This window comes from Oncorhynchus keta, chromosome 20 (genome assembly GCF_023373465.1).
Source record: "Oncorhynchus keta strain PuntledgeMale-10-30-2019 chromosome 20, Oket_V2, whole genome shotgun sequence".
Lineage (NCBI taxonomy): Eukaryota > Metazoa > Chordata > Actinopteri > Salmoniformes > Salmonidae > Oncorhynchus > Oncorhynchus keta.
In genome coordinates, this window is record NC_068440.1 from 21019882 (window position 1) to 21044735 (window position 24854).

The 24854-nt window shown below is 41.9% G+C and overlaps 1 protein-coding gene across 4 annotated transcripts in view; it reads left to right on the plus strand.

Annotated features, from left to right (window-relative positions):
• Positions 1–24115, plus strand: part of LOC118373036 (adenylate cyclase type 2-like) — an 88920-nt gene extending 64805 nt beyond the window's left edge. For 3 of the 4 annotated variants that reach the window (XM_052472259.1, XM_052472260.1, XM_052472261.1), the window contains exons 18-25: positions 6223–6407; positions 7061–7145; positions 15733–15891; positions 16098–16244; positions 16636–16743; positions 17242–17356; positions 17467–17591; positions 23105–24115. In XM_052472259.1, the coding sequence (XP_052328219.1) occupies positions 6223–6407; positions 7061–7145; positions 15733–15891; positions 16098–16244; positions 16636–16743; positions 17242–17356; positions 17467–17591; positions 23105–23257 (1077 nt within the window). In that variant the 3' untranslated portion in view covers positions 23258–24115. Of the gene's footprint in view, positions 1–6222; positions 6408–7060; positions 7146–15732; positions 15892–16097; positions 16245–16635; positions 16744–17241; positions 17357–17466; positions 17592–23104 lie in introns of those variants that run through there. The other variant, XR_008072844.1, reaches the window with a different exon arrangement.
• The last annotated feature ends 739 nt before the right edge of the window (positions 24116–24854 follow it).

Below are 24854 nucleotides of genomic sequence, written 5' to 3' on the forward strand. Positions count from 1 at the left end.
TTTATGGCGGTTTTGGAGCAGTGGCTTCTTCCTTGCTGAGCGGCCTATCAGGTTATGTCGATATAGGACTCATTTTACTGTGGATATAGATACGTTTGTAACTGTTTCCTCCAGTATCGTCACAGGGTCCTTTGCTGTTGTTCTGGGATTGAGTTGAGCTTTTCGCACCAAAGTGCGTTCATCTCTTGGAGACAGAATGCGTCTAATAAAATAATATGTCTGTAAACAATTGTTGGAGAAATTACTTGTGTCATGCACAAGTTGTCCTAACCAACTTACCAAAACAATAGTTTGTTAACAAGATATTTTTGGAGTGGTTGAAAAATGAGTTTTAATGACTCCAACATAAGTCTATGTAAACTTCCGACTTCAACTGAATATACTAGGCGTCAGTGGAAGGCCCCAAAAAATGTCAAAGACTCCAGTCACCCTAGTCATAGATTGTTCCCTCTGCTACAGCACGACAAGCGGTACCTGAGGGCCAAGTCTAGGTCCAAAAGGCTCCTTAACAGCTTCTACCCCCAAGCTACAAGACTGCTGAACAATTAATTAAATAGCCACCCGGACAATTTACATTGACACCCTCCTCCTTTGTTTTTACACTGCTGCTATTCGCTATTTATTATTCATGCATAGTCACTTTACCCCCACCTATATTTACAAATGACCTTGAATAACCTGTACCCCCGCACATTGATTCGGTACCGGTACTGAATATAGCCTCTTTATTGTTATTTTATTGTGTTATTTTTTCTTCTCTTTTTTACTTTAGTTTATTTAGTAAATATTTTCTTAACTTTATTTCTTGAACCTGATTGTTGGTTCAGTGTTTTTAAGGAAGCATTTCACGGTAAGGTTTACACCTGTCGTATTCGGCCCATGTAACACATACAATTTGATTTGATTTGAATTGATGTCTGTGCCCAGTGGGATATGTCACTGTGCTTCTATGACTATATGCACCATGTCACTGACTACTTCATTTGTTCATTTAGCAAACAAGACAGCTCATAATCCAGTGCCTTTATCACAGTAAACACACCTACAGTATATTTGAACTTTAATTAGCTTAAAAATGCAATATGTTCGCTCTGCCTCATGGCAAAATATGTAGAATAGCATGAGATTGGCTATAAAACAGCATCCTTTTCTCTCAGTCTCATGGCAAAATGTGTAGAATAGCATAAGATTGGCTATAAAACGGCATCATTTTCTCTCAGTCTCATGGCAAAATGTGTAGAATAGCATGAGATTAGCTGTTTCCTCTCCTAAAAAATACAGTACCGGTCAAAAGTTTGGACACACCTATTCATTCCAGTGTTTTTCTTGAAATAACACGTATGGAATCATCTAGTAACCAAAAAGTGTTAAACAATCCAAATATATTTTAGATTTTAGATTCTTCAAAGTAGCCACCCTTTGCCTTGATGACAGCTTAATGCGTTTGAGCCAATCAGTTGTGTTGTGACAAAGTCGGGGTGGTATACAGAAGATAGCCTTATTTGGTAAAATACCAAGTCCATATTGTGGCAAGAAGAGCTCAAATAAGCAAAGAGAAACATACATTACTTTAAGACATAAAGGTCAATTAATACTGAACATTTCACTTGGAAAAACCATCAAGCGCTATGATGAAACTGGCTCTCATGAGGACCGCCACAGGAAAGGAAGACCCAGAGTTACTTCTGCTGCAGAGGATAAGTTCATTAGAGTTAACTGCACCTCAGATTGCAGACCAAATACATGCTTCAGAGAGTTCAAGTAACAGACACATCTCAACATCAATTGTTCAGAGGAGACTGCTTGAATCAGGCCATGGTCAGATTGCTGCAAAGAAACCACTACTAAAGGACACCAATAATAAGAAGAGACTTGCTTGGGCCAAGAAATACGAGCAATGGACATAAGACCGGTGGAAATCTGTCCTTTGGTCTAATGAGTCCAAATTAGAGATTTTTGGTTCCAACCGCCGTGTCTTTGGGAGACGCAGAAGAGGTGAACGGATGATCTCTGCATGTGTGGTTCCCACCGTGAAGCATGGAGAAGGAGGTGTGATGGTGTGGGGGTGCTTTGCTGGTGACACTGTTGGTGATTTATTTAGAATTCAGGGCCCACTTAACCAGCATGGCTACCACAGCATTCTGCAGCAATACGCCATCCCATCTGGTTTGCGCTTCGTGGGACTATCATTTGTTTTTCAACAGGACAATGACCCAAAACACACTGTGTAAGGGCTACGTGACCAAGAAGGAGAGTGGTGGAGTGCTGCGTCAGATGACCTGGCCTCCACAATCAACCGACCTCAACCAAATTGAGATGGTTTTGGGATGAGTCGGTCTGCGGAGTGAAGAAAAAGCAGACAGTAAGTGCTCAGCATATGTGGGAACTCCTTCAAGACTATTGGAAAAGCATTCCTCATGAAGCTGGTTGAGAGAATGCCAAGAGTGTGCAAAGTTGTCATCAAAGGCAAGGGGTGGCTACTTTGAATAATCTAATTTGTTTAACACTTTTTGGTTACTATATGATTCAATTTGTGTTATTTCATGGTTTTGATGTCTTCACTATTATTTTTTAATGCAGAAAATAGTACAAATAAAGAAAAACCCTTGAATGAGTAGGTGTGTCCTAACTTTTGACTGGTACTGTATATATTGTATATAATGTCTGGCTACGCTACTAACATCTACTCTGGGTCATACCTGGGTTTCAAATATTTATAATACTTCAGGTGAAAAATTAGCTTTTGCTTTCCTTTCAGGAAGAGTGAATTTTGGGGATTATTCCATGGTTCCAATATTGGATTTCATTAAGTTAGTGTTCGTCACTAGCGTTCTGTTTTTATTAGTTCATAGTAGAAAAGTCCCTCCTTTGTAAACCATTTTAAGTCAACACTCATATTTCTTTAACCAGGGCCACAAAAGTAATGTTTGTTTACATTGTCTATCATAAACGTTGCGTTACATCAATCACAATCAATCCGTTTGTGTTTGTGTGTGACTGTGTAGACTGTAGATTGTTGATCTACTCGGTGTGTTTTCACAGCAGGCTTACAACAGCTGACAGAGAACTGGGAGACACTGTGCTGCTGTCAATGTGTTGTGGTGACACTGAGAGGGCTCTAGAAGTGGCCTTGTTTTTTTGACTTGGATAGTATCTCAATAGTATAAAATGGCTTCCTCTCCGTGTCTCCTCTCCTTCATCTTAATAGTCAAAAGTAGTTCAAGTTCATGGGAAACTGGCTCGCATCTGGTGTGGTGTCGCAACTGTTTTTCCCTCAATTGCATTTGAATTACTTGTGCGACAGCCCTAGTCTTCCCGCCTTGCTTCACACACTTCACACACAGCCTACATAATCACTCACTCCTAGCTACGTCTGTGGCAAGATCATCTCTGTCTGTAGGAAACAAAAACTCTGTCCTCCTGAGATTTGGTATTGATTTAGTGTTTATCAGCACTAGAGAAGAGCCTTGCTGAATAGGGCTTGACAAGCTCATTACTGATGTTTTACACCTCATGGAACTCATGTGAACTGGAAGAATTAATGAACAGACCCAGTCCATTTTCATACACAGTTTTCATTTTTATTTTTTTACCTTCTGTATACAACTTTATCTAATAGTTAACAATAATATCTTACACATCATGACCCTCCTCCATAGTGTCCAACACCTCAATCTCATTCCCCTATTTTATAAATAGTTTTTCTTTATACACTGGACCCATTTCTTTTGAATAATTGTGGTTATCCACTTTTCACCATTGATGCATGTGCCCCTGTGGCCATTCACAGCCTGCAATCTGATTTAATGTGGCCCCTACTTCTAGTTCAGGCTTTCATTCACACATCTCCCTTCACCATTAGTCTTGACTGGGAGCCAATTCCCTCTATTTTCTGCATCAGTATTATTCCTTAATTTTTTCTCTCTTTTTTTCACTTCTCTTTGCTAATAGAGACACCTCTCTTTGCTAATAGCCCAGACCCATTTCTCATATCTTCTAAATGAATGGTGTTTACCCTCTTCAGCCAGTAATAGCTAGTCCTGATTCACTGCTCTCCACATATTCAGTTATACTATATACTTCACTCTTTATTTATTGCTGACCCTTCCTTCCTTCCTTCCTTCCTTCCTTCCTTCCTTCCTTCCTTCCTTCCTTCCTTCCCTACCCTCCTTCCTCTAGTTCAGTAACTTGTTCTGATCCATTGCCCTGTGTTGGCCCAGCTCTCCCTTAATGGACCATAATAATAAGTGATACTCAGCCCATAAAGAGCCATATTCCATTTTTTATAGGCCAGGATATATGATGTCCATTATAGTTTTGGGGGGGAAATGTTGACTGGACATTTTTGAGAGGAACTGTTGTTATGGCTTGCTAATGTAGACTCATAAAGTCTATTGTTTGACTCTCTCCATCTGTCTAGAGCCTTCAGAAAGATTTATTTCACATTTTGTTGTGTTACAGCCTGAATTAAAAATGGATGAGATATACATGTTTTTCTCACCTATCTCCAACAAATAACCTATAATGACAAAGTGCACATTTATTTAAAATGAAATACAGAAATATCTCATTTACATAAGTATCCACACCCCTGAGTCAATACATGTTTGAATTATCTTTGGCAGCGATTAAAGCTGTGCGTCTTTCTGAGTAAGTCTCTAAGAGCTTTGCACACCTGGATTGTACAATAATTACACGTTATTATTTTTTAAAGTTCTTCAAGCTCTGTCAAGTTGGTTGTTGATAATTGCCAGACAGCCATTTTCAAGTCTTGCCATAGATTTTCAAGCGGATTTAAGTCAAAACTGTAACTAGGCCACTCATGAATATTCAATGTTGGCTTGGTAATATACTCCAGTGTATGTTTGGCCTTGTTTTAGGTTATTATCCTGCTGAAAGGTGAATTTGTCTCTCAGTGTCTGCTGGAAAGCAGACTGAACAAGGTTTTCCTCTAGGATTTTGCCTGTGTTTAGCTCCATTCCATTTATTTTAACTCCCTGGTCCTTGCCGATGACAAGCATACCCATAACATGATGCAGCCACCACCATGCTTGAAAATATGAAGAGTGGTACTCAGTGATGTGTTCTGTTGGATTTGCCCCAAACATGATGCTTTGTATTCAGGGCATAAAGTACATTTCTTAGTCACATTTTTTGCAATTTTACATTAGTGCCTTGTGCATGTTTTGGAATATTTGTATTCTGTACAGGCTTCCTTCTTTTCACTCTGTCATTTAGGTTAGTATTGTGGAGTAACTACAATGTTGTTGATCCATCCTCCGCTTTCTCCTATCACAGCCATTAAACTCTGTAACTGTTTTAAAGTCACCATTGGCCTCATGGTGAAATCCCTGAGTGGTTTCCTTCCTCTCCAGCAACTGATTTAGGAAAGACACCTGTATCTTTGTAGCAACTGGGTGTATTGATACACCATTCAAAGTGTAATTAATAACTTCACTATGCTATAAGGGATATTTAATGTCTGCTTTTTATTTTACCCATCTACCAGTAGGTGCCCTTCTTGGCAAAGCATTGGAAAACCTCCCTGGTATTTGTGGTTGAATCTGTGTTTGAAATGCACTACTCGACTGAGGGAACTTACAGATTATTGTGTGGGGTACAGAGATGATGTAGTCATTCAGAAATCATGTTAAACACTAGTATTGCACACGGAGTGAATGAATGCAACTTATTATGTGATTTATTGAACACAGTTTTACTCCTGAACTTATTTAGGTCATAACAAAGAGGTTGAATATTTATTACTCAAGACATTTCAGCTTTTCATTATTAATTCATTTGTAAGAATTTCTAAAATCATAATTCCACATTGACATTATGGGGTATTGTGTGTAGGGCCAGTGACAAAGTCTAAATGTAATCAATTTTAAATTCAGGTTATAACACAACAAAATGTGGAAAAAGTCAAGGGGTGTGAATACTTTCTGAAGGCACTGTATGTCATTTCAAAAGATATATAAAATATTTTATTGACTTCTCATCCCTTCTTTCCCCTCCTCTTTCTCCCTCTCTTCTCTCTCCCATCCACCCTCTCCCGCCTCCTCTCTCTCTCTCTTTCTTTCTCCCCTCTCCCCCTTTTCTCTCTCTCTCTCTCTCACTCCCACCCTCCTTCTCCACCCTCCTTCTCTCATTTTCTCTACTCTCTCTCATGCTCTCTCTCTCTTGCTCTCTCTATCCACCCCTCTGTATCTCTCACTGTAGTATTTTATCTACTGTTGTATCCTGGGTCTGGTGTCATGTTCTGTGTTCCTGAGGATCAACTACGAGCTGAAGATGGTTGTCATGCTAGTTGCCGTGGTGACCTACAACATCATCATCCTCCAGACACACGCACACCTGCTGGACGGATATAGTACTGCACTCTATAGCACACAGACACTGGACAGGTACACACACAAACACATGCACACACACTGAACAGGCTAGAGAGACAGCTTTCCTTTTATGAAAACCCTGTTATTAACACAATGCTCCTTTCCTTCGGCCCTGATGTAATATATAGGGTAGAAGCCATAGACATACAGCCTTCAGGGAATGACTGTGCATGTGTGTGTAGGGTTGAGGCACACACACATGCACACACAAGCACACAGAAACCAACCAACCCACCAACCCACCCACCCACCCACACACACACTGTTAACACTGTTTCTTCCCTTACTGTGATTTGTGCAATAATAGGCCAGGATTCAGAGCCACAGACAAAGTCATTAGGGAATGTCTGTCAAAGCGATATTCCTTTCAACTGTCAATCAATAGTTGTCGCTATGGAATAGAACTCGGTTGCCGGGGTAATTGTTGTTCAGATCATGACTGACAGGTTCTATGATATTGGGTTTTTGTCATCATAGAGTGGAATTATTTTGCTGATATGAATGAGAGAGAGAGAGAGAGAGAGAGAGAGAGAGAGAGAGAGAGAGAGAGAGAGACAAGTTATTACATTGATTGTAAGTTGCACTTTATGGTGGTGAAAGACTTTAATTGTTTTGTTTTTATTCTGTTTTTATTCTGTTTTTGTCTCTCATCCCTCTCTCCTCAGGCCAGGCATTCTAAAGGATCTGAAGACGATGGGTTCTGTTTCTCTCTTCATCTTCTTCATCACTCTACTGGTGTTAGCACGACAGGTACAGTACCTGTTAAACCTCTTATAGCTATTTTTTAAACATTTGATTTCACCTTTATTTAACCAGGTAGGCCAGTTGAGAACAAGTTCTCATTTACAACTGCGACCTGGCCAAGATAAAGCAAAGCAGTGCGACACAAACAACAACACAGAGTTACACATGGAATAAACAAACATACAGTCAATAACACAATAGAAAAGTCTATTCACAGTGTGTGTAAATGAGGTAAGATAGGTAAAATAGGCCATAGTGAAATAATTACAATTTAGCAATTAAACACTGGAGTGATAGATGTGCAGAAGATGAATGTGCAAGTAGAGATACTGGGATGCAAAGGAGCAAAAAAAACAGTATGGGGATGAGGTAGTTGGATGGGCTATTTACAGATGGGCTATTTACAGATGGGCTATGTACAGGTGCAGTGATCAGTGAGCTGCTCTGACAGCTGGTGCTTAAAGTCTCCAGCTTCAGTGATTTTTGCAATTCGTTCCAGTCATTGGCAGCAGAGAACTGGAAGGAAAGGCGGCCAAAAGAAGAATTGGCTTTGGGGGTGACCAGTGAGATATACCTTTTGGAGCGCGCGCTACAGTGGATGCTGCTATGGTGACCAGTGAGATATACCTTCTGGAGCGCGCTACGAGTGGATGCTGCTATGGTGACCAGTGAGCTGGAGATAAGGAGCTGCTAGGTGACCAGTTACCAGCAAAGACTTAGAGATGATCTGGATGCCAGGTGACCAGGTTTTCTGGAGCGCGCGCTACGAGTGGATGCTGCTATGGTGAATGATAAAGCGAGGTGGATGCTGCTAGCCAGTGACCTTCTGAGCAGCATACAGTTTGCTATGGTGACCAGTGAGCTGAGATAAGGAGAGGCGTATGGATGATCTGGAGCCAGTGGGTTTGGCTGACAAAACGGATGGCACAAAACGGATGGCACTCTGATAGACTGTGTCCAATTTGCTGAGTACAGTGTTGGAGGCTATTTTGTAAATGACATCGCCGAAGTCAAGCATCGGTAGGATAGTCAGTTTTACGAGGGTATGTTTGGCAACATGAGTGAAGAATGCTTTGTTGCGAAATAGGAAGCCGATTCTAGATTTAGTTTTGGATTGGAGGTGCTTAATATGTGTCTAGAAGGAGAGTTTACAGTCTAACCAGACACCTAGGTATTTGTAGTTGTCCACAAAGTCAGAACCGTCCAGAGTAGTGATGTTGGACAGGCGGGCAGGTGCGGGCAGCGATCGGTTGAAGAGCATGCATTTAGTTTTACGTGCATTTAAGAGCAGTTGGTGGCCATGGAAGGAGAGTTGTATGGCATTGAAGCTCGTCTGGAGGTTAGTTAACACAGTGTCCAAAGAAGGGCCAGAAGTATACAGAATGGGGATGTCTGCGTAGAGGTGGATCAGAGAATCACCAGTAGCTATGGACCATGTACTAAATATGTGTTAACTATGTAGTATCTATGTGATAGCTATGTACTGACTATATAACTTCTGACTTCTGCCTGCTTCAATGGTAGCAGGTGAAAATAGAACTCAGTAATTCACACAGATGGAGGACAGAGAGAGACAGCAAGATGGAGGGTGTTGTACTGTCTCTTCACTAAGGCAGGGGCTTAGGCATGGGTGGGTCTGGGTAGGCATGGGTGGGTCTGGGTGGGTCTGCGTGGGCATGGGTGGGTCTGGGTGGGTATGGGTGGGTCTGGGTAGGCATGGGTGAGTCTGGGTAGGCATGGGTGGGTCTGCGTGGGCATGGGTGGGTCTGGGTGGATCTGGGTGGGCACAATCCCACCAACTGGGGAGCCAGGCCCAACCAATCTGATTCCACTCCAGCCACTTTAATAATGGGAATTGATGGGAAATGATGTAAAATATATCACTAGCCACTTTAAAAATGCTACCTAATATAATGTTTACATACCCTACATTATCCATCTCATATGCATACGTATATACTGTACTCTATATCATCGACTGCATCCTTATGTAATACATGTATCACTAGCCACTTTAACTATGCCACTTTGTTTACATACTCATCTTATATGTATATACTGTACTCGTTACCATCTACTGTATCTTGCCTATGCCGCTCTGTACCATCACTCATTCATGTATCTTTATGTACATATTCTTTATCCCCTTACACTGTGTATAAGACAGTAGTTTTGGAATTGTTAGTTAGATTACTTGTTGGTTATTACTGCATGGTCGGAACTAGAAGCACAAGCATTTCGCTACACTCGCATTAACATCTGCTAACCATGTGTATGTGACAAATAAAATTGGATTTGATTTAATTTGATTTGATTTCTCTTTGTGTCAGTGTTCCAAATGGGACATTATTTGTCTTTTTACGAATATCATACCCCCAAGATATGCTAACCTCTCACCATTACAATAACAGGGGAGCTTAGCATTCTTGGGGGATAATCAGTCATTTTCTCACGGATCATTATTCACGCTTCATTCAGGATTATCAGTAATCATCCATGTTGAAGTGTTTACAAATGTATTATACTCTTATTTACGGTAAAAGTGACTCCAATATGACACAGTACATTATTTACCATTAGTTTATACTGAGCACAAAATAATCTAAAACACAAACTAAACAAACACAAAATTCATCCAACAAGTTTGTAGAGTCACAAGCTTGATGTAAGTCATGGCGTAATTGGAACACGGGACCAAATTTTAAGCGTATGACTACAGTGGCTTGCAAAGGTTCTCACACCCCCTTGGCATTTTTCCTATTTTGTTGCTTTACAACTTGGAATTAAAATAAAGGCCTACCACTTTGAAGGTGCAAAATATTTTTTCTTGTGAATCAAACAAGAAATAAGTAAAAAAAGAAAAAAAACTATTCACCCCTCCCAAAGTCAACACTTTGTAGAGCCACCTTTTGCAGCAATTACAGCTGCAAATCTCTTGGGGTATGTGTCTATAAGCTTGGCACATCTAGCCACTGGGATTTTTGCCCATTCTTCAAGGCAAAACTGCTCCAGCTCCTTCAAGTTGAGAGGTATTTGGTTTGCGCTAGATATAGTGTTTTCTTTGATGGCCAAAAAGCTCAATTTTAGTCTCATCTCACCAGAGTACCTTCTTCCATATGTTTGGGGAGTCTCCCACATGCCTTTTGGTGAACACCAAAAGTGTTTGTTTATTTTTTTATTTTAGTAATGGCTTTTTTCTGCCCACTCCCATTCCGTGAAACCCAACTCTGTGGAGTGTACTGCTTAAAGTGGTCCTATGGACAGATACTCCAATATCCGCTGTGGAGCTTTGCAGCTCCTTCAGGGTTATCTTTGGTCTCTTTCTTGCCTCTCTGATTTAATGCCCTCCTTGCCTTGTCTGTGAGTTTTGGTGGGCGGCCCTCTCTTGGCAGGTTTGTTGTGGTGTCATATTCTTTCCATTTTTTAATAATGGATTTAAATGGTGCTCCGTGGGATGTTCAAATTTTCTGATATTGTTTTATAACCCAACCCTGATCTGTACTTCTCCACAACTTTGTCCCTGACCTGTTTGGAGAGCTCCTTGGTCTTCATGGTGCCGCTTGCTTGGTGGTGTTTCAGACTCTGGGGCCTTTCAGAACAGGTGTATATATACTGAGATCATGCAACAGATCATGTGACACTTAGATTGCATACAGGTGGACTTTATTTAACTGACTTCTGAAGGTAATTGGTTGTACCAGATCTTATTTAGGGGTTTCATAACAAAGGGGGTGAATACATATACACGCACCACTTTTCAGTTTTTTATTTGTTAGAATTGTTTTCATTTAATTTCACCAATTTTGACTATTTTGTGTATGTCCATTACATGAAATCCAAATTAAAATCCATTTAAATGACAGGTCGCAATGCAACAAAATAGGAAAAACACCAAGGGGGATAAATACTTTTTGCAAGATACTGTACTGTATAAGTGAATTTGTGCCAGTACTTTTTGTCCCTTAAAATGGGGGACTATGTACAAAAAGAGAATTTCTAAACGGTTCACCCGATATGGAGTAAAATACCCTCAAATGACAACTGACAGTCTGCACTAACCTCATAGTCATTGTATCATTCCACATTTCTGGAGCACACAGCCAAAACAAACAAAGAAATGTCACTGTCCCAATACTTTTGGAGCTCACTGTATATTAATAATAATAACATTTTATTTAGCAGATGCTTTTCAGGATACTCAAGGACATGTTTAAATAAAATCTATTTAATTTAGGCCTATGTAAGGCATTTTTATTATGCTTGTGATTGTTTACCGGGGGGGGGAACATTCAGCGTATCAATTTCAGAAGAATGGGTGGGTTCTGGCACGTGTCACTTTGCAGTCATACCATGTGCAGTAAACAGTAGCTACCCCTGTGTAGTCTAGGGTACATTGTGTGGGCTACACACCGTTAGCTAGCTAGCTAAGACTCACTAGCCAACTTGGCTGGCAAAAACAAGTAAAATGGCCAAACAAATCTCACAGAATATTTCTAGAGACTGTGTATAGAGAGGATGGTCTCGCATTTGCCAAGTTATTTGATATCAGTGATTGATTGCTTTGATCTAATCGGGGGCCTTAAAGAGAGTTTCAGGACATTCAGAGACAACGATCAGCACTACAACACTGTTTTAATTCCACACTGTTAGAAACCACAGAACACGCCTCCCCACTTCAACTCGCACTCTGTCCCATCCTCCACTCCAGTGAAATAAAAAAAAGTTATTTCAACAACATTTTTTATTTATTTAACTAGGCAAGTCAGTTCAGAACAAATTCTTATTTACAATAACGGCCTACCCCGGCCAAACCTGGACGACGTTGGCCCAATTGTGCGCCGCCCTATGGGACTCCCAATCACGGCCGGATGTGATACAGCCTGGATTCGAACCAGGGACTGTAGTGACGCTTCTTGTACTGAGATGCACTAGACCGCTGCGCCACTCGGGAGCTCCGATATGCCTCGCAAGTAGTAGGCTACAACAACTGACCTCTGACCAGTGTTATTATATTACCTAGATACAACAACTGACCTCTGACCAGTGTTATCATATAGCCCAGCTTGAGACTCAAGTTTTGAAATATAAGGGACTCTATGTTATTTATAACAAGAGGTAGACCTACATGGAGAAAATGGGCAAATGCATGAAACAATATTTATTTACAGTCAATGTAAATAGCCTATGATTTTGGGGAATTTAATTTCATTGGAAATAGATCATTGCCCTGTGCTTCTCTGCCCATGCATTATAGTTAGGTCCTATAGGCTCTTGGTCATTTAAAATACATTGTAGGCACACTTGATCTCCAGCGCCCAGCAGAGAATTGCACTCGGCTTGCATTTTGGCTCAGTGATCTCAACTTTTTTCACATTTTGTTGTCTTTTACAGCCGGAATTTAAAATGGATTAAAATGCAATTTTGTGTCATTGTCCTACACACAATACCCAATAATGTCAAACTGTAATTATGTTTTTCGAAATTTGTACTAATTAATTAAGAATTAAAAGTTGAAATGTCTTGAGTCAATAAGAATTAAACTTTGTAATGGCAAGCATAAATAGGTTAATGAGTAAAAATGTGCTTAACAAGTCACATAATAAGTTGCATGGACAACACTCTGAGTGCAATAATAATGTTTAACATGATTTCTGAATGACTACCTCATCTCTGTACCCCACACATACAAGTATTTGTCACTACAAAGACACTCACTTGTCAGAGAGGAGGGAAACCGTTCAGGGATTTCACCAACTGGCCAGTGGTGACTTTAAAACAGTTACAGAACTTAATGGCTGTGACAGGAGAAAACTGAGGATGGATCAACAACATTGTACTTACTCCACAATACTAAATGAATGCTAAAACTGCAAAAAAAATGTGGCAAAAAAAAGGACATTTATGTCCTGAATGGAAAGAGTTGTGTTTGGGGCAAAACTCAACACATCACTGAGTAGTAGTTTCTTTAAGATAAAAAGAAACAGATTTGAGCTAAGTGCTATAGGAAAACCTGTTTCAGTCTGCTTTCCAACAGACACTGGGAGACAAACTCACCTTTCAGCAGGACAATAACCTAAAACACAAGGCCAAATATACACTGGAGTTGATTACCAAGACGACATTGAATGTTCGTGAAGGGCCTTGTTACAGTTTTGACTTAAATCAGCTTCATAATCTATGGCAAGGCTTGAAAATGTCTGTCTATCCATGATCAACAACCAACTTGACAGAGCTTGAAGATCTTTTTAAAGAGGCATTTTCAAATATTGTACAATCCAGGTGTGCAAAGCTCTTTGAGACTTACCCAGAAAGACTCAGCTGTAAACGCTGCCAAAAGTAATTCTAACATAAATTGCAAACATTTCTAAAAACATATTTTCACTTTGTCATTATGAGGTATTGTGTGTAAATGGGTGAGGAAAAAACACAATTTAATCCATTTTGAATTTAGGCTGTAACACAACAAAATGTGGAAAAAGTCAAGGGGTATGAATACTTTCTGAAGGCACTGTAGGCTATGGCTGCCTATTGTGATTATTACTGTTATATAGACCTATGGTTTATTATGTGTAGGTCTATGTGAGTCGCATTTTAAGAGCAAGACTCATGGATTAACGTAGGCCTACAAGACCTTTTATCTGTAATGTGAAATCACTTCTTAGATGGTTTGTTGTGTGCGATCGATTAAAGTACACAGCAAATTGCCCAGTGTTACATTGTATTGATTTTTCAGTGTAACATTTCTAGTGTTAATTCAGGAGTTAAATTAACACTCAGGTGTAAAAGAACCCTAGTGTTAGTGTTAATAACCAGTGTTGAGTGGAGAGTAAAATGTTCTCATCAAAACTTCGCCCATCATGATCTAATTTCACAGCGTGCTCTACTGCAGCTAGAATTTTGTTTTGAATTAGTATCTGTGTTTTTACATGTACATTGATTGATTTATTAACCTTATGCTACACAAAGACAAATAACATAGAGTTTTCTCAACTCAATCAGTTAGTTATATTTATTGCATCCGTTACTGAAGTGGCTGTTACAGTTGAAATGGTTTAGGTCGTCTCCTTTCTTAATATTGACAGTTATTTCGGAAGCAGGTTGTAGATGAATAAAGATTCCACCTGTTGGATGTGCTAACTCTGTCTGTATTTCAATAGGAATAACATATCACTTTTACAAGCCAGCATAATGTAACTTTAAGGCCTGATGTCAGTGATGATTTAACATTGGAGAATTTGCTGTCTAGGGTATAGGATAGGCTATGCTTTTATGATAATGAAATTATGATTTGAGTGCCTAAATTTGGCCCTGCCATCATCATATGTTTGCCAAAGCCACTGCTCTGGAGTACCATCCATCTGAGCTTTTCAGAGACAGTTTTGTATACCCAGATATACCATTCCCAGTGGACAAGAGCCAGCCCATACAGTTCCCCCTGTTGTCAAACTGTGTTATAGTCACCAGTCGGGTAGGGGCTGTGTTTTGGGGATGAAGTACATGTTTAATTTAATTGCAGTATTTGGTTAGCTGTATTTTAAACGATTTTACAATTGTAAACCTTTGTTTATTTCAAATATTTTCTGTGGGTGTTAAATAGTCTCTCCCTTGCAGCATCTGGCTCTAAGCCTGAGGTAATGATGAATTAAACAGATTAATGATTCATCAATTAAGCATCATCAGTAGTTGCCTTCTAAACAGCCTCTCATAATACCACTGTTCCTGCCTGACCTAGTTACTAGGCTTTCTCTACTCTTCGTATATAAACGTATATAAACGCCGGCCCACAGGTAGCCATAAGCTCTAATACAGGGCACAGACACAAACATACACACATACACCCACACACACACACCGGGGTGTTTTGACCACCATCTCACAAATAACCAATGAGAAACCAGCACCTATACTTTATGCTAATCAGGCATGGTGCTCAGCGTTTCCTGAAGTGAAGCTGCTATCCTCTGCTTCGTTGTCTTTTTACAGGAGCGTTCATTTTCCACCAATACAAATCATGCTCAAGGGCCAGTTGGTGAGATAGTTCTATGTCCCAAACGGCACTCTAATCCCTATAAAAGTGCAGTAGTTTTGACCAGGGCCCTTGTCAAAAGTATTGCGCTATATAGAGAAAAGGGTCCCATTTGGGACAGAGTCTCTTATTCTGCCATCAGATTATATCAATTTTGGATGGAAGGGGGATGATTAGTTGACAGTAGGAGTATTGTAGGTCTATGGGGCAGGAAAATGCCCCTAATTTTTTCCAAGTCGTTAAAGTTAGGAGAATGTGTGAGAGGAACAGTTATAGATTACAGGTGTAGCTTGAAGTAATGACTCTCCAAGTGGACAATAAACGTTTTAAAAAACACTTTGAGAACAATGTGTTTGACCTAGCAGCACATTGACCCATGTGTTCCGTTTTCAATTCTTTCATTGTTTCAGAAGTCTAGTCAGCACTGAGTCAAGTCCAGACTCGTTTTAATTAACTTGATCTGCTCAGACAATGAAAAAATAGTCATTTCAGAGAGTAAAGTCAAATGATTTATAAATACTTTATGACCACCGTATCTTTACCGTCTCTGTGTCCTCCTGTTAACAGAATGAATATTACTGTAGGTTGGACTTCCTGTGGAGGGACAAGTTCAAGAGAGAGTGTGAGGAGATTGAGACCATGGAGAACCTGAACAGGGTTCTACTAGAGAACGTTCTACCGGCCCATGTTGCAGAACACTTCCTGGGACGTAACTGGAAGAACGAGGTGAGGCAGCAACCATTCACAGGACATCAGAACCTTGAGAATTCAGAATCACAGATTGAAGCACATTCCCATTCTAAAATTCTTCAAAGAAGACACAAAGTAAATGCATTCTAGAACTAATTTTAGAACCACACATTCTAACCCTATATGGAACCAGTAGCATAGATCCATTCCACTGACCTGTGTCTGTGTGCTTGTTTCTCCAGGATCTGTACCACCAGTCATATGAGTCGGTGTGTGTGATGTTCGCCTCCATCCCAGACTTTAAGGAGTTCTACACAGAGTCAGATGTCAACAAGGAGGGCCTGGAATGTCTCAGACTCCTCAACGAGATCATCGCTGACTTTGACGAGGTGAGTTACTCTGTCCTTATTGGCTACTAATCACATCTGTGTGTTGGGCTGTTGTAGAATGTGTCACAGTAATATTACATGCGTTACTACTGATCATAACCGGATGTTAGACAATACTGAGCATCTTCACTGATAACAGGAACAAATCTGTGACCGAACTGTCTGTAACATCCTCGTTACAGTATTCTTGCTAATTGTCTACCCTCTCCCTCTCTCTGTATGTGTGACAGCTGCTGTCCAAGGCTAAATTCCATCCTCTCTCTATCTCTGTGTGACAGCTGCTGTCCAAGGCTAAATTCTACCCTCTCTCTCTCTCTCTCTCTCTCTCTCTCTCTCTCTCTCTCTCTCTCTCTCTCTCTCTCTCTCTCTCCTCTCTCTCTGTGTGTAACAGCTGCTGTCCAAGCCTAAGTTCAGCGGGGTGGAGAAGATAAAGACTATTGGCAGCACTTATATGGCTGCTACTGGTCTCAACGCAACACCTGGACCTGAATACACACAGGTACATCTTTTACACACACACACACTCACACACACACACACACACACACACACACACACACACACACACACACACACACACACACACACACACACACACACACACACACACACACACACACACACACACACACACACACACACACACACACACACACACACACACACACACACAGCAGAGAACACCAGAAGAAAAATATGTAATTAATTAATTCACAAACACACATATATATCCAGTGGGAACTGGATGACATATACTGTATTTTAAACCCACAGAAATGATCAAACTCACCTCCAATGACAGGTTTAAAGCTGTGTGATGGTGCTAAACAACTGAATGATTCTCCCTCTCTCTCCATTCCTCTACCCCCCTCCTCTCTCTTGTCCTTTTCTGTCTTCCTCGTCTCTCTTTCCTTTCTCTGTTCCTTTCCATTTTTTCTTTCTCCCTCACTCAATCTTCTACTCTCTCTCTCTCTCTCTCTCTCTCTCTCTCTCTCAGGAACATGACCGTCAGTACATGCACATCGGCACAATGATGGAGTTTGCCTTCGCTCTGGTCGGGAAACTAGACGTTATCAACAAACACTCTTTCAATGACTTCAGGCTACGAGTCGGTAAGAGAGAGAGAGAGAGAGAGATAGAGAGAGAGAGAGGTATAGTGTAATTGGTACAGTCCGACTCTGTCTTACATGTGACCTCTAACCCTTCTTCCTGGTTGTGTCAGGGATAAACCATGGTCCGGTGATTGCGGGGGTGATCGGAGCTCAAAAGCCTCAGTATGATATCTGGGGTAACAGTGTTAATGTAGCCAGCAGGATGGAGAGTACTGGGGTACTGGGAAAAATACAGGTACTCAATTAATACAGTTATACGAATAGTAATGCTACAGCAGTTTCCCAAACTCTATCTTGTTTATTTTTCTCCCTAGCACTACACACCTGACTCAAATAATCAACTAATCATTAAGCTTTGATTATTTGAATCAGCAGTGTAGTTTTAGGACAAAACCCAACATGTGCACCCTTGGGGAAACACTGCTACAGTAATAATAGCTCCATTGAGTTTTATGTTATACCACTAGGCGTCGCTGCAGAAATAGATCAAGGTTAATGAGAATGGTATACAGGTACAGAGCAGATGTTATGCAAATGTAGATATATAATAATGCAGAACTATACAATATAGTCGAAGCCACTATGAACTTATCTCTTTGACTATTCTCCTTTCCTGATTAAGTCTCCAGTTATTAATATGAATTTACCACAGATATCCATTAAATGAATTTGAGTTAGATATGTAAGTCTATAGAATATCCTGCCTACATGTGATGTTTTGGACATCATGCTTTGTGGTCCTTTTCAGTCACTTGATATAACACACTATGGGGAGCCAACGACCAATCATAATCACCTGAAGAAATTACGCCCAACGGGCTAATGAATGTCGAGACCACCCTCAGAAGCCACGCCTTCCTGGCTATAATACCAGGGCGCACATTCATTTCCTCTATTCTTCGCTCTTCATCTCGCCTGAAGGAAGAACGTGTCACGCAATTTACAAACTTTTCAAGCACACAAGGCTACGAGATTCGGCTCCGACTTAGATGTCTGTTGGTGGGGAGAGAGTACTTGTCCCTCTAGATATTATGAGTTTTTGGTCTTGGCATTGTTTTTTGTGTTTGTTAAAAACCCACTACTTTCCACTCCACTTGTGTAGACTGTGCTTCCTTGCTTGAGTAAGATGGCCAGTGGTAAGAGGAAGTTAAAAATGTCTAACCAGCCGAGTTTGAACCTCCGACCGTGCTGAAGAGCACGTGGTTTCACAATCAAAATGAATGAGTGCTGTAATGTTTGCCTGGGGTGGAAACACGCTCATGTGACCATTATCCCCAGCTGGGTTCAACCTCCATTTTGCGTCGGGTTGACTTTGTGAGAAAGATTGGGGCTGCTGGCGAAGGGTTTTCCGGTGAAGCGACCTCTGGGACGGGGTCATCTGAGGCTGGGAGAGAGCAGCAGCAGCAGTGGGTTGACAGGCGTGTCATCACAGCCCATGTAAGGGATCATTCTGGTTTCTGTGGCAGTGGCAGTGTTCAGGGGATGATGTACCCCTGGTTGGCTCTGCAGGGTTTTCAGAGTGTGAAGCGGATGACATCAGTTCGGGGCAGCCTAAGCCCCAGCTTTGGATTCGGCAGGGGAGAGGGAACCATTGGTGGTTAATGCGCCTTTGAAGGAGCTGTGTCGTAGGGCGGCAGATCACCTGGGTGTCTTCTCCCCCGCAGAGCAGCTCCTCCAGGTTTGGGGGAAGGGAAGCGTTGGTGGTAGGGCGGCAGATCACCTGGGTGTCTTCTCCCCCGCAGAGCAGCTCCTCCAGGTTTGGGGGAAGGGAAGCGTTGGTGGTAGGGCGGCAGATCACCTGGGTGTCTTCTCCCCCGCAGAGCAGCTCCTCCAGGTTTGGGGGAAGGGAAGCGTTGGTGGTAGGGCGGCAGATCACCTGGGTGTCTTCTCCCCCGCAGAGCAGCTCCTCCAGGTTTGGGGGAAGGGAAGCGTTGGTGGTAGGGCGGCAGATCACCTGGGTGTCTTCTCCCCGCAGAGCAGCTCCTCCAGGTTTGGGGGAAGGGAAGCGTTGATGGTAGGGCGGCAGATCACCTGGGTGTCTTCTCCCCGCAGAGCAGCTCCTCCAGGTTTGGGGGAAGGGAAGCGTTGGTGGTAGGGCGGCAGATCACCTGGGTGTCTTCTCCCCGCAGAGCAGCTCCTCCAGGTTTGGGGGAAGGGAAGCGTTGGTGGTAGGGCGGCAGATCACCTGGGTGTCTTCTCCCCCGCAGAGCAGCTCCTCCAGGTTTGGGGGAAGGGAAGCGTTGGTGGTAGGGTGGCAGTAGCTCAGTTGGTAGAGCATGGCGCTTGTAACGCCAGGGTAGTGGGTTCGATCCCCGGGACCACCCATACGTAGAATGTATGCACACATGACTGTAAGTCGCTTTGGATAAAAGCGTCTGCTAAATGGCATATATATATATTAGATCACCTGGGTGTCTTCTCCCCGCAGAGCAGCTCCTCCGTGTTTGGGGGAAGGGAAGCGTTTGGTAGGGCGGCAGATCACCTGGGTGTCTTCTCCCCGCAGAGCAGCTCCTCCAGGTTTGGGGGAAGGGAAGCGTTGGTGGTAGGGTGGCAGATCACCTGGGTGTCTTCTCCCCGCAGAGCAGCTCCTCCAGGTTTGGGGGAAGGGAAGCGTTGGTGGTAGGGCGGCAGATCACCTGGGTGTCTTATCCCCCGCAGAGCAGCTCCTCCAGGTTTGGGGAAGGGAAGCGTTGGTGGTAGGGTGGCAGATCACCTGGGTGTCTTCTCCCCCGCAGAGCAGCTCCTCCAGGTTTGGGGGAAGGGAAGCGTTGGTGGTAGGGTGGCAGATCACCTGGGTGTCTTCTCCCCCGCAGAGCAGCTCCTCCAGGTTTGGGGGAAGGGAAGCGTTGGTGGTAGGGCGGCAGATCACCTGGGTGTCTTCTCCCCCGCAGAGCAGCTCCTCCAGGTTTGGGGGAAGGGAAGCGTTGCTTACTCCTGTTTAAAGATTTTGCAGATGAGATAAAGGTGATCTGGGATTCCACTCATTCAGCCAGGCTGGTGCTACCAGGTTATAGTGATTTCTTGAATGTAGAGAAGGGTTTCCTAACTGGCAACCCACGGGTTGTCTTATTGGGCACCCTACGTTTTCTGAATAAAGTACACATACACAATATACATATACATACATACAGTACATACATATATACAGTTGAAGTTAGAAGTTTACATACACCTTAGCCAAATACATTTAAACTCAGTTTTTCACAATTCCTGACATTTAAAGTAAAAATTCCCTGTTTTAGGTCAGTTAGTATCAGCACTTTATTTTAAGAATGTGAAATGTCAGAATAATAGTAGAGAGAATGATTTATTTCAGCTTTTTTTTCTTTCTTCACATTCCCAGTGGGTCAGAAGTCTACATGCACTCAATTAGTATTTGGTAGCATTGCCCTTACATTGTTTAACTTGGGTCAAACATTTCGGGTAGCCTTACACAAGCTTCCCACAATAAGTTGGGTGAATTTTGTCCCATTCCTCCTGACAGAGCTGGTGTAACTGAGTCAGGTTCCTGCTTACACATTTTCTATAGGATTGAGGTCAGGGCTTTGTGATGGCCACTCCAATACCTTGACTTTGTTGTCCTTAAGCCATTTTGCAACAACTTTGGAAGTATGCTTGGGGTCATTGTCCATTTGGAAGACCCATTTGCGACCAAGCTATAACTTCCTGACTGATGTCTTGAGATGTTGCTTCAATATATCCACATAATTTTCCTTCCTCATGATGCCATCTATTTTGTGAAGTGCACCAGTCCCTCCTGCAGTAAAGCACCCCCACAACATGATGCTGCCACCCCCGTGCTTCACGGTTGGGATGGTGTTCTTCGGCTTGCAAGCATCCCCCTTTTTCCTCCAAACATAACGATGGTCCTTATGGCCACCAGTTCTATTTTTGTTTCATCAGACCAGAGGACATTTCTCCAAAAAGTACATTCTTTGTCCCCATGTGCAGTTGCCAAACGTAGTCTGGCTTTTTTATGCCGGTTTTGGAGCAGTGGCTTCTTCCTTGCTGAGCGGCCTTTCAGGTTATGTCGATGTAGGACTTGTTTTACTGTGGATATAGATACTTTTGTACCTGTTTCCTCCAGCATCTTCACAAAATCTTCACAATCTTCACTTTCGCACCAAAGTACGTTTATCTCTAGGAGATAGAGAGGTATGACGGCTGCGTGGTCTTATGATGTTTATACTTGCGTACTATTGTTTGTTCAGATGAACTTGGTACCTTCAGGTGTTTGGAAATTGCTCCCAAGGATGAACCAGACTTGTGGAGGTCTAAAACAAAATTCTGAGGTCTTGACTGATTTCTTTTGACTTTCCCAAGCAAAGACGCACTGAGTTTGAAGGTAGGCCTTGAAATACATCCACAGGTACACCTCCAATTGACTCAAATTATGTCAATTAGCATATCAGAAGCTTCTAAAGCCATGACATCATTTTCTGGAATTTTCCAAGCTGTTTAAAGGCACAGTCAACTTAGTTTATGTAAACTTCTGACCCACTGGAATTGTGATACAGTGAATTATAAGTGAAACAATCTGTCTGTAAACAATTGTTGGAAAAATTACTTGTGTCATGCACAAAGTAGATGTCCTAACCGACTTGCCAAGACTATAGTTTGTTAACAAGAAATATGTGGAGTGGTTGAAAAACTAGTTTTAATGACTCCAATCTAATTGTATGTAAACTTCCGACTTCAATTGTATATTTATTTTTAATTGCTGGACATAAAAGACTGTAAAAGCACCAGGAAACCTGTTCCAAGTGATTTTCATTTTGTAAATCTGTTCCAAAGTGTTCCTACTCATAATAGAGAGACACGTGATGGTAAAACAATGTTAGTATTATTTGAAAATGTTATGTTTTAGTCAAATATGATATATGTTTGGGCATCTTGTGGTCAATAGGCAGTGTACAAATTCGTCGTTATTATGTTCCGGCGCCCCGACTATCAGCTTAAGAAGATCGGCCCGCGGCTGAATCTAGTTGATGATCCCTGAAGTAGAGGGTGGATCGGTTGTTAAATGTGGTAACAATGCTGCAGCGGTATCATCATATCGGTATGCTGTATGAGCTGAATAAGACCGTGGAGGCGTAGAGTCGGATTCAGAGCTTCTCTACCAAATCCGTGCTATGGCTGTTTTTGTGCTGCGTCTGTCCCACGGTACTATCCTGGCTGTCGGAGAAAGTTACTGGTTGCTGAAGTCCCCAAACCCGGTGTGGGCCTGGTATGAGAAATGCGGTACCATGAAAGCCCATTGTTTCAACCCAAGGTTCCTTGGTGTTGAGGGATATTGAGAGAGCGGTATTGTCCAGATGTGGGCATAATAAACACAGTTCCTTCCGCACGTTCAGACACACGGTTGTCAAGAGTGGTGGATTTGAAAACAAGCATGACAACAACAACAAAAATGATCCCAGTCCTCATGGTGGTGCTCGGTCCCTTCAGGACATAATGTAGAGAGACTGGCAGAGTGCTCCGTCCAGTGGACGGTTCTGGCATTACTGCTCTGTCTGGCACGGTTTCAGCTGGGGCACTCGGTGCCTTTTCGCAAGTGCCTGAGCGGTACTGAATTGAAGAAATTAATGGGAGCCCCGTTATTATAGCTAGGAAGGCGGAGCTTCCGTGATTTCACTTTTCCTCTGGTGAATAGGACTGGTCGTTGACTCCCCATAATTTCTTATACCTCGTTCCCTCCTTCAGGGAATAGTAGTTATATTCATAACTGTATGATTTCCCTGCTTCCAGGTAACTGAGGAGACAAGTCGTATCCTAGCGACGCTGGGCTACATGTGTTCGTGTCGAGGCATCATCAACGTGAAGGGGAAGGGAGAGCTCAAAACCTTCTTCGTACACACGGAGATGACCAGATCGCTGTCTCAAGGGACTGTGATGCCTTGAACATCATACACTGAACATTACACATACACACACATGAACACACACACATGCAAACACACTTAAACTATACAAACAAATGTATCTACATACACACTGATAGACTTGCACGCACATACACACACATACGTTCATGCACAAATAAAGCACATACAGACATACAAGGACATACACACACACGTAACACACGCACACAGTACTGCCTGCTGTAGTAGAACGTATCAAACAACAGACTTTGTTTACAACAGTAACTCCAGACCACTTCATCTAAACCAGACAGAATGGCAGACAGACAACATTTAGAACAACAAACAGAACAACAGACAGACGGCTGTACATACAGTATTACCTGCATCGTCCCTCCTTAGCTGGACACAGTAGTAACTGAACTTCACAGGGTAACGTTGTCCCTAGATACTGATCTTAGGTCAGTTTTGCATTCCCCTCTCCCCTAATGGTTAAGGTTAGGATGTGTTTAGGGTAAGCTGATCTTAGATCTGTGCGCAAGGGAAATTTCAACCTGGAGTGGATTTCATTGACTACCTGAGCGGTCGAGTGGAGCAGTGCAGACACAGATAGTCGAAGCCATCTTGGCACCGATAGTCCTTTCACTATTACAGTACATTTAGTCAGAATTCTATTTAAAATGTGGTGCCAACATGAAGGGTTGTTTTCCAAACTGTCTATGGCTCGCCTCTCTCTATGGTTCTGGAGCAGAAAGCGACGTGGACCTCAAGAGCAGTTGGGGCATCAAGAGCTACTGGACTTTTGTAAGAAAACGAGAAAACAATATCAACAACAGGAGAATGTTTCCATGTTTTGACGCCATAATTTTCTTACTCATTAAAGCATTTGTATATAAGTGAACCAATGTGCCTCATGTCATTGAAAGTCAACTATTTATGATTGCACTGAAAAAGTCCACTAAGTAGTTCGATAAAGAGGTAGTTTGATCAAGTATTGTACTCTATTATGTACAGTTGTAGTCGGAAGTTTACATACATTTTAGCCAAATACATACAAATACAGTTTTTCACAATTCCTGATATTTAATCCTAAAAATTCCCTGTCATTGGTCAGTTAGGATCACCACTTTATTTTAAGAATGTGAAATGTCAGAACAATAGTACAGAGTATTATTTATTTCAGCTTTTATTTCTTTCATCACATTCCCAGTGGGTCAGAAGTTTACATACACTCAATTAGTATTTGGCAGCATTGCCTGTGCGTCCGCACAGTTTGGGCTACACACTAATATGACCCCTCTGTGGAAAGTGCGTCTCTCAACAACACATACAGTACCAGTCAAAAGTTTGGACACACCTACTCATTCAAGGGTTTTTCTTTATTTTTTTACTATTTTCTACATTGTAGAATAATAGTGACAACATCAAAACACTGAAATAACACATATGGAATCATGTGGTAACTAAAAAAGTGTTTAGCAAATAAAAATATATTTGAGATTTTAGATTATTCAAAGTAGCCACCCTTTGCCTCGATGACAGCTTTGCACACGCTCGGCATTCTCTCAACCACCAGTCACCTGGAAAGCATTTCAATTAACAGGAGTGCCTTGTTAAATGTTCATTTGTGGGAT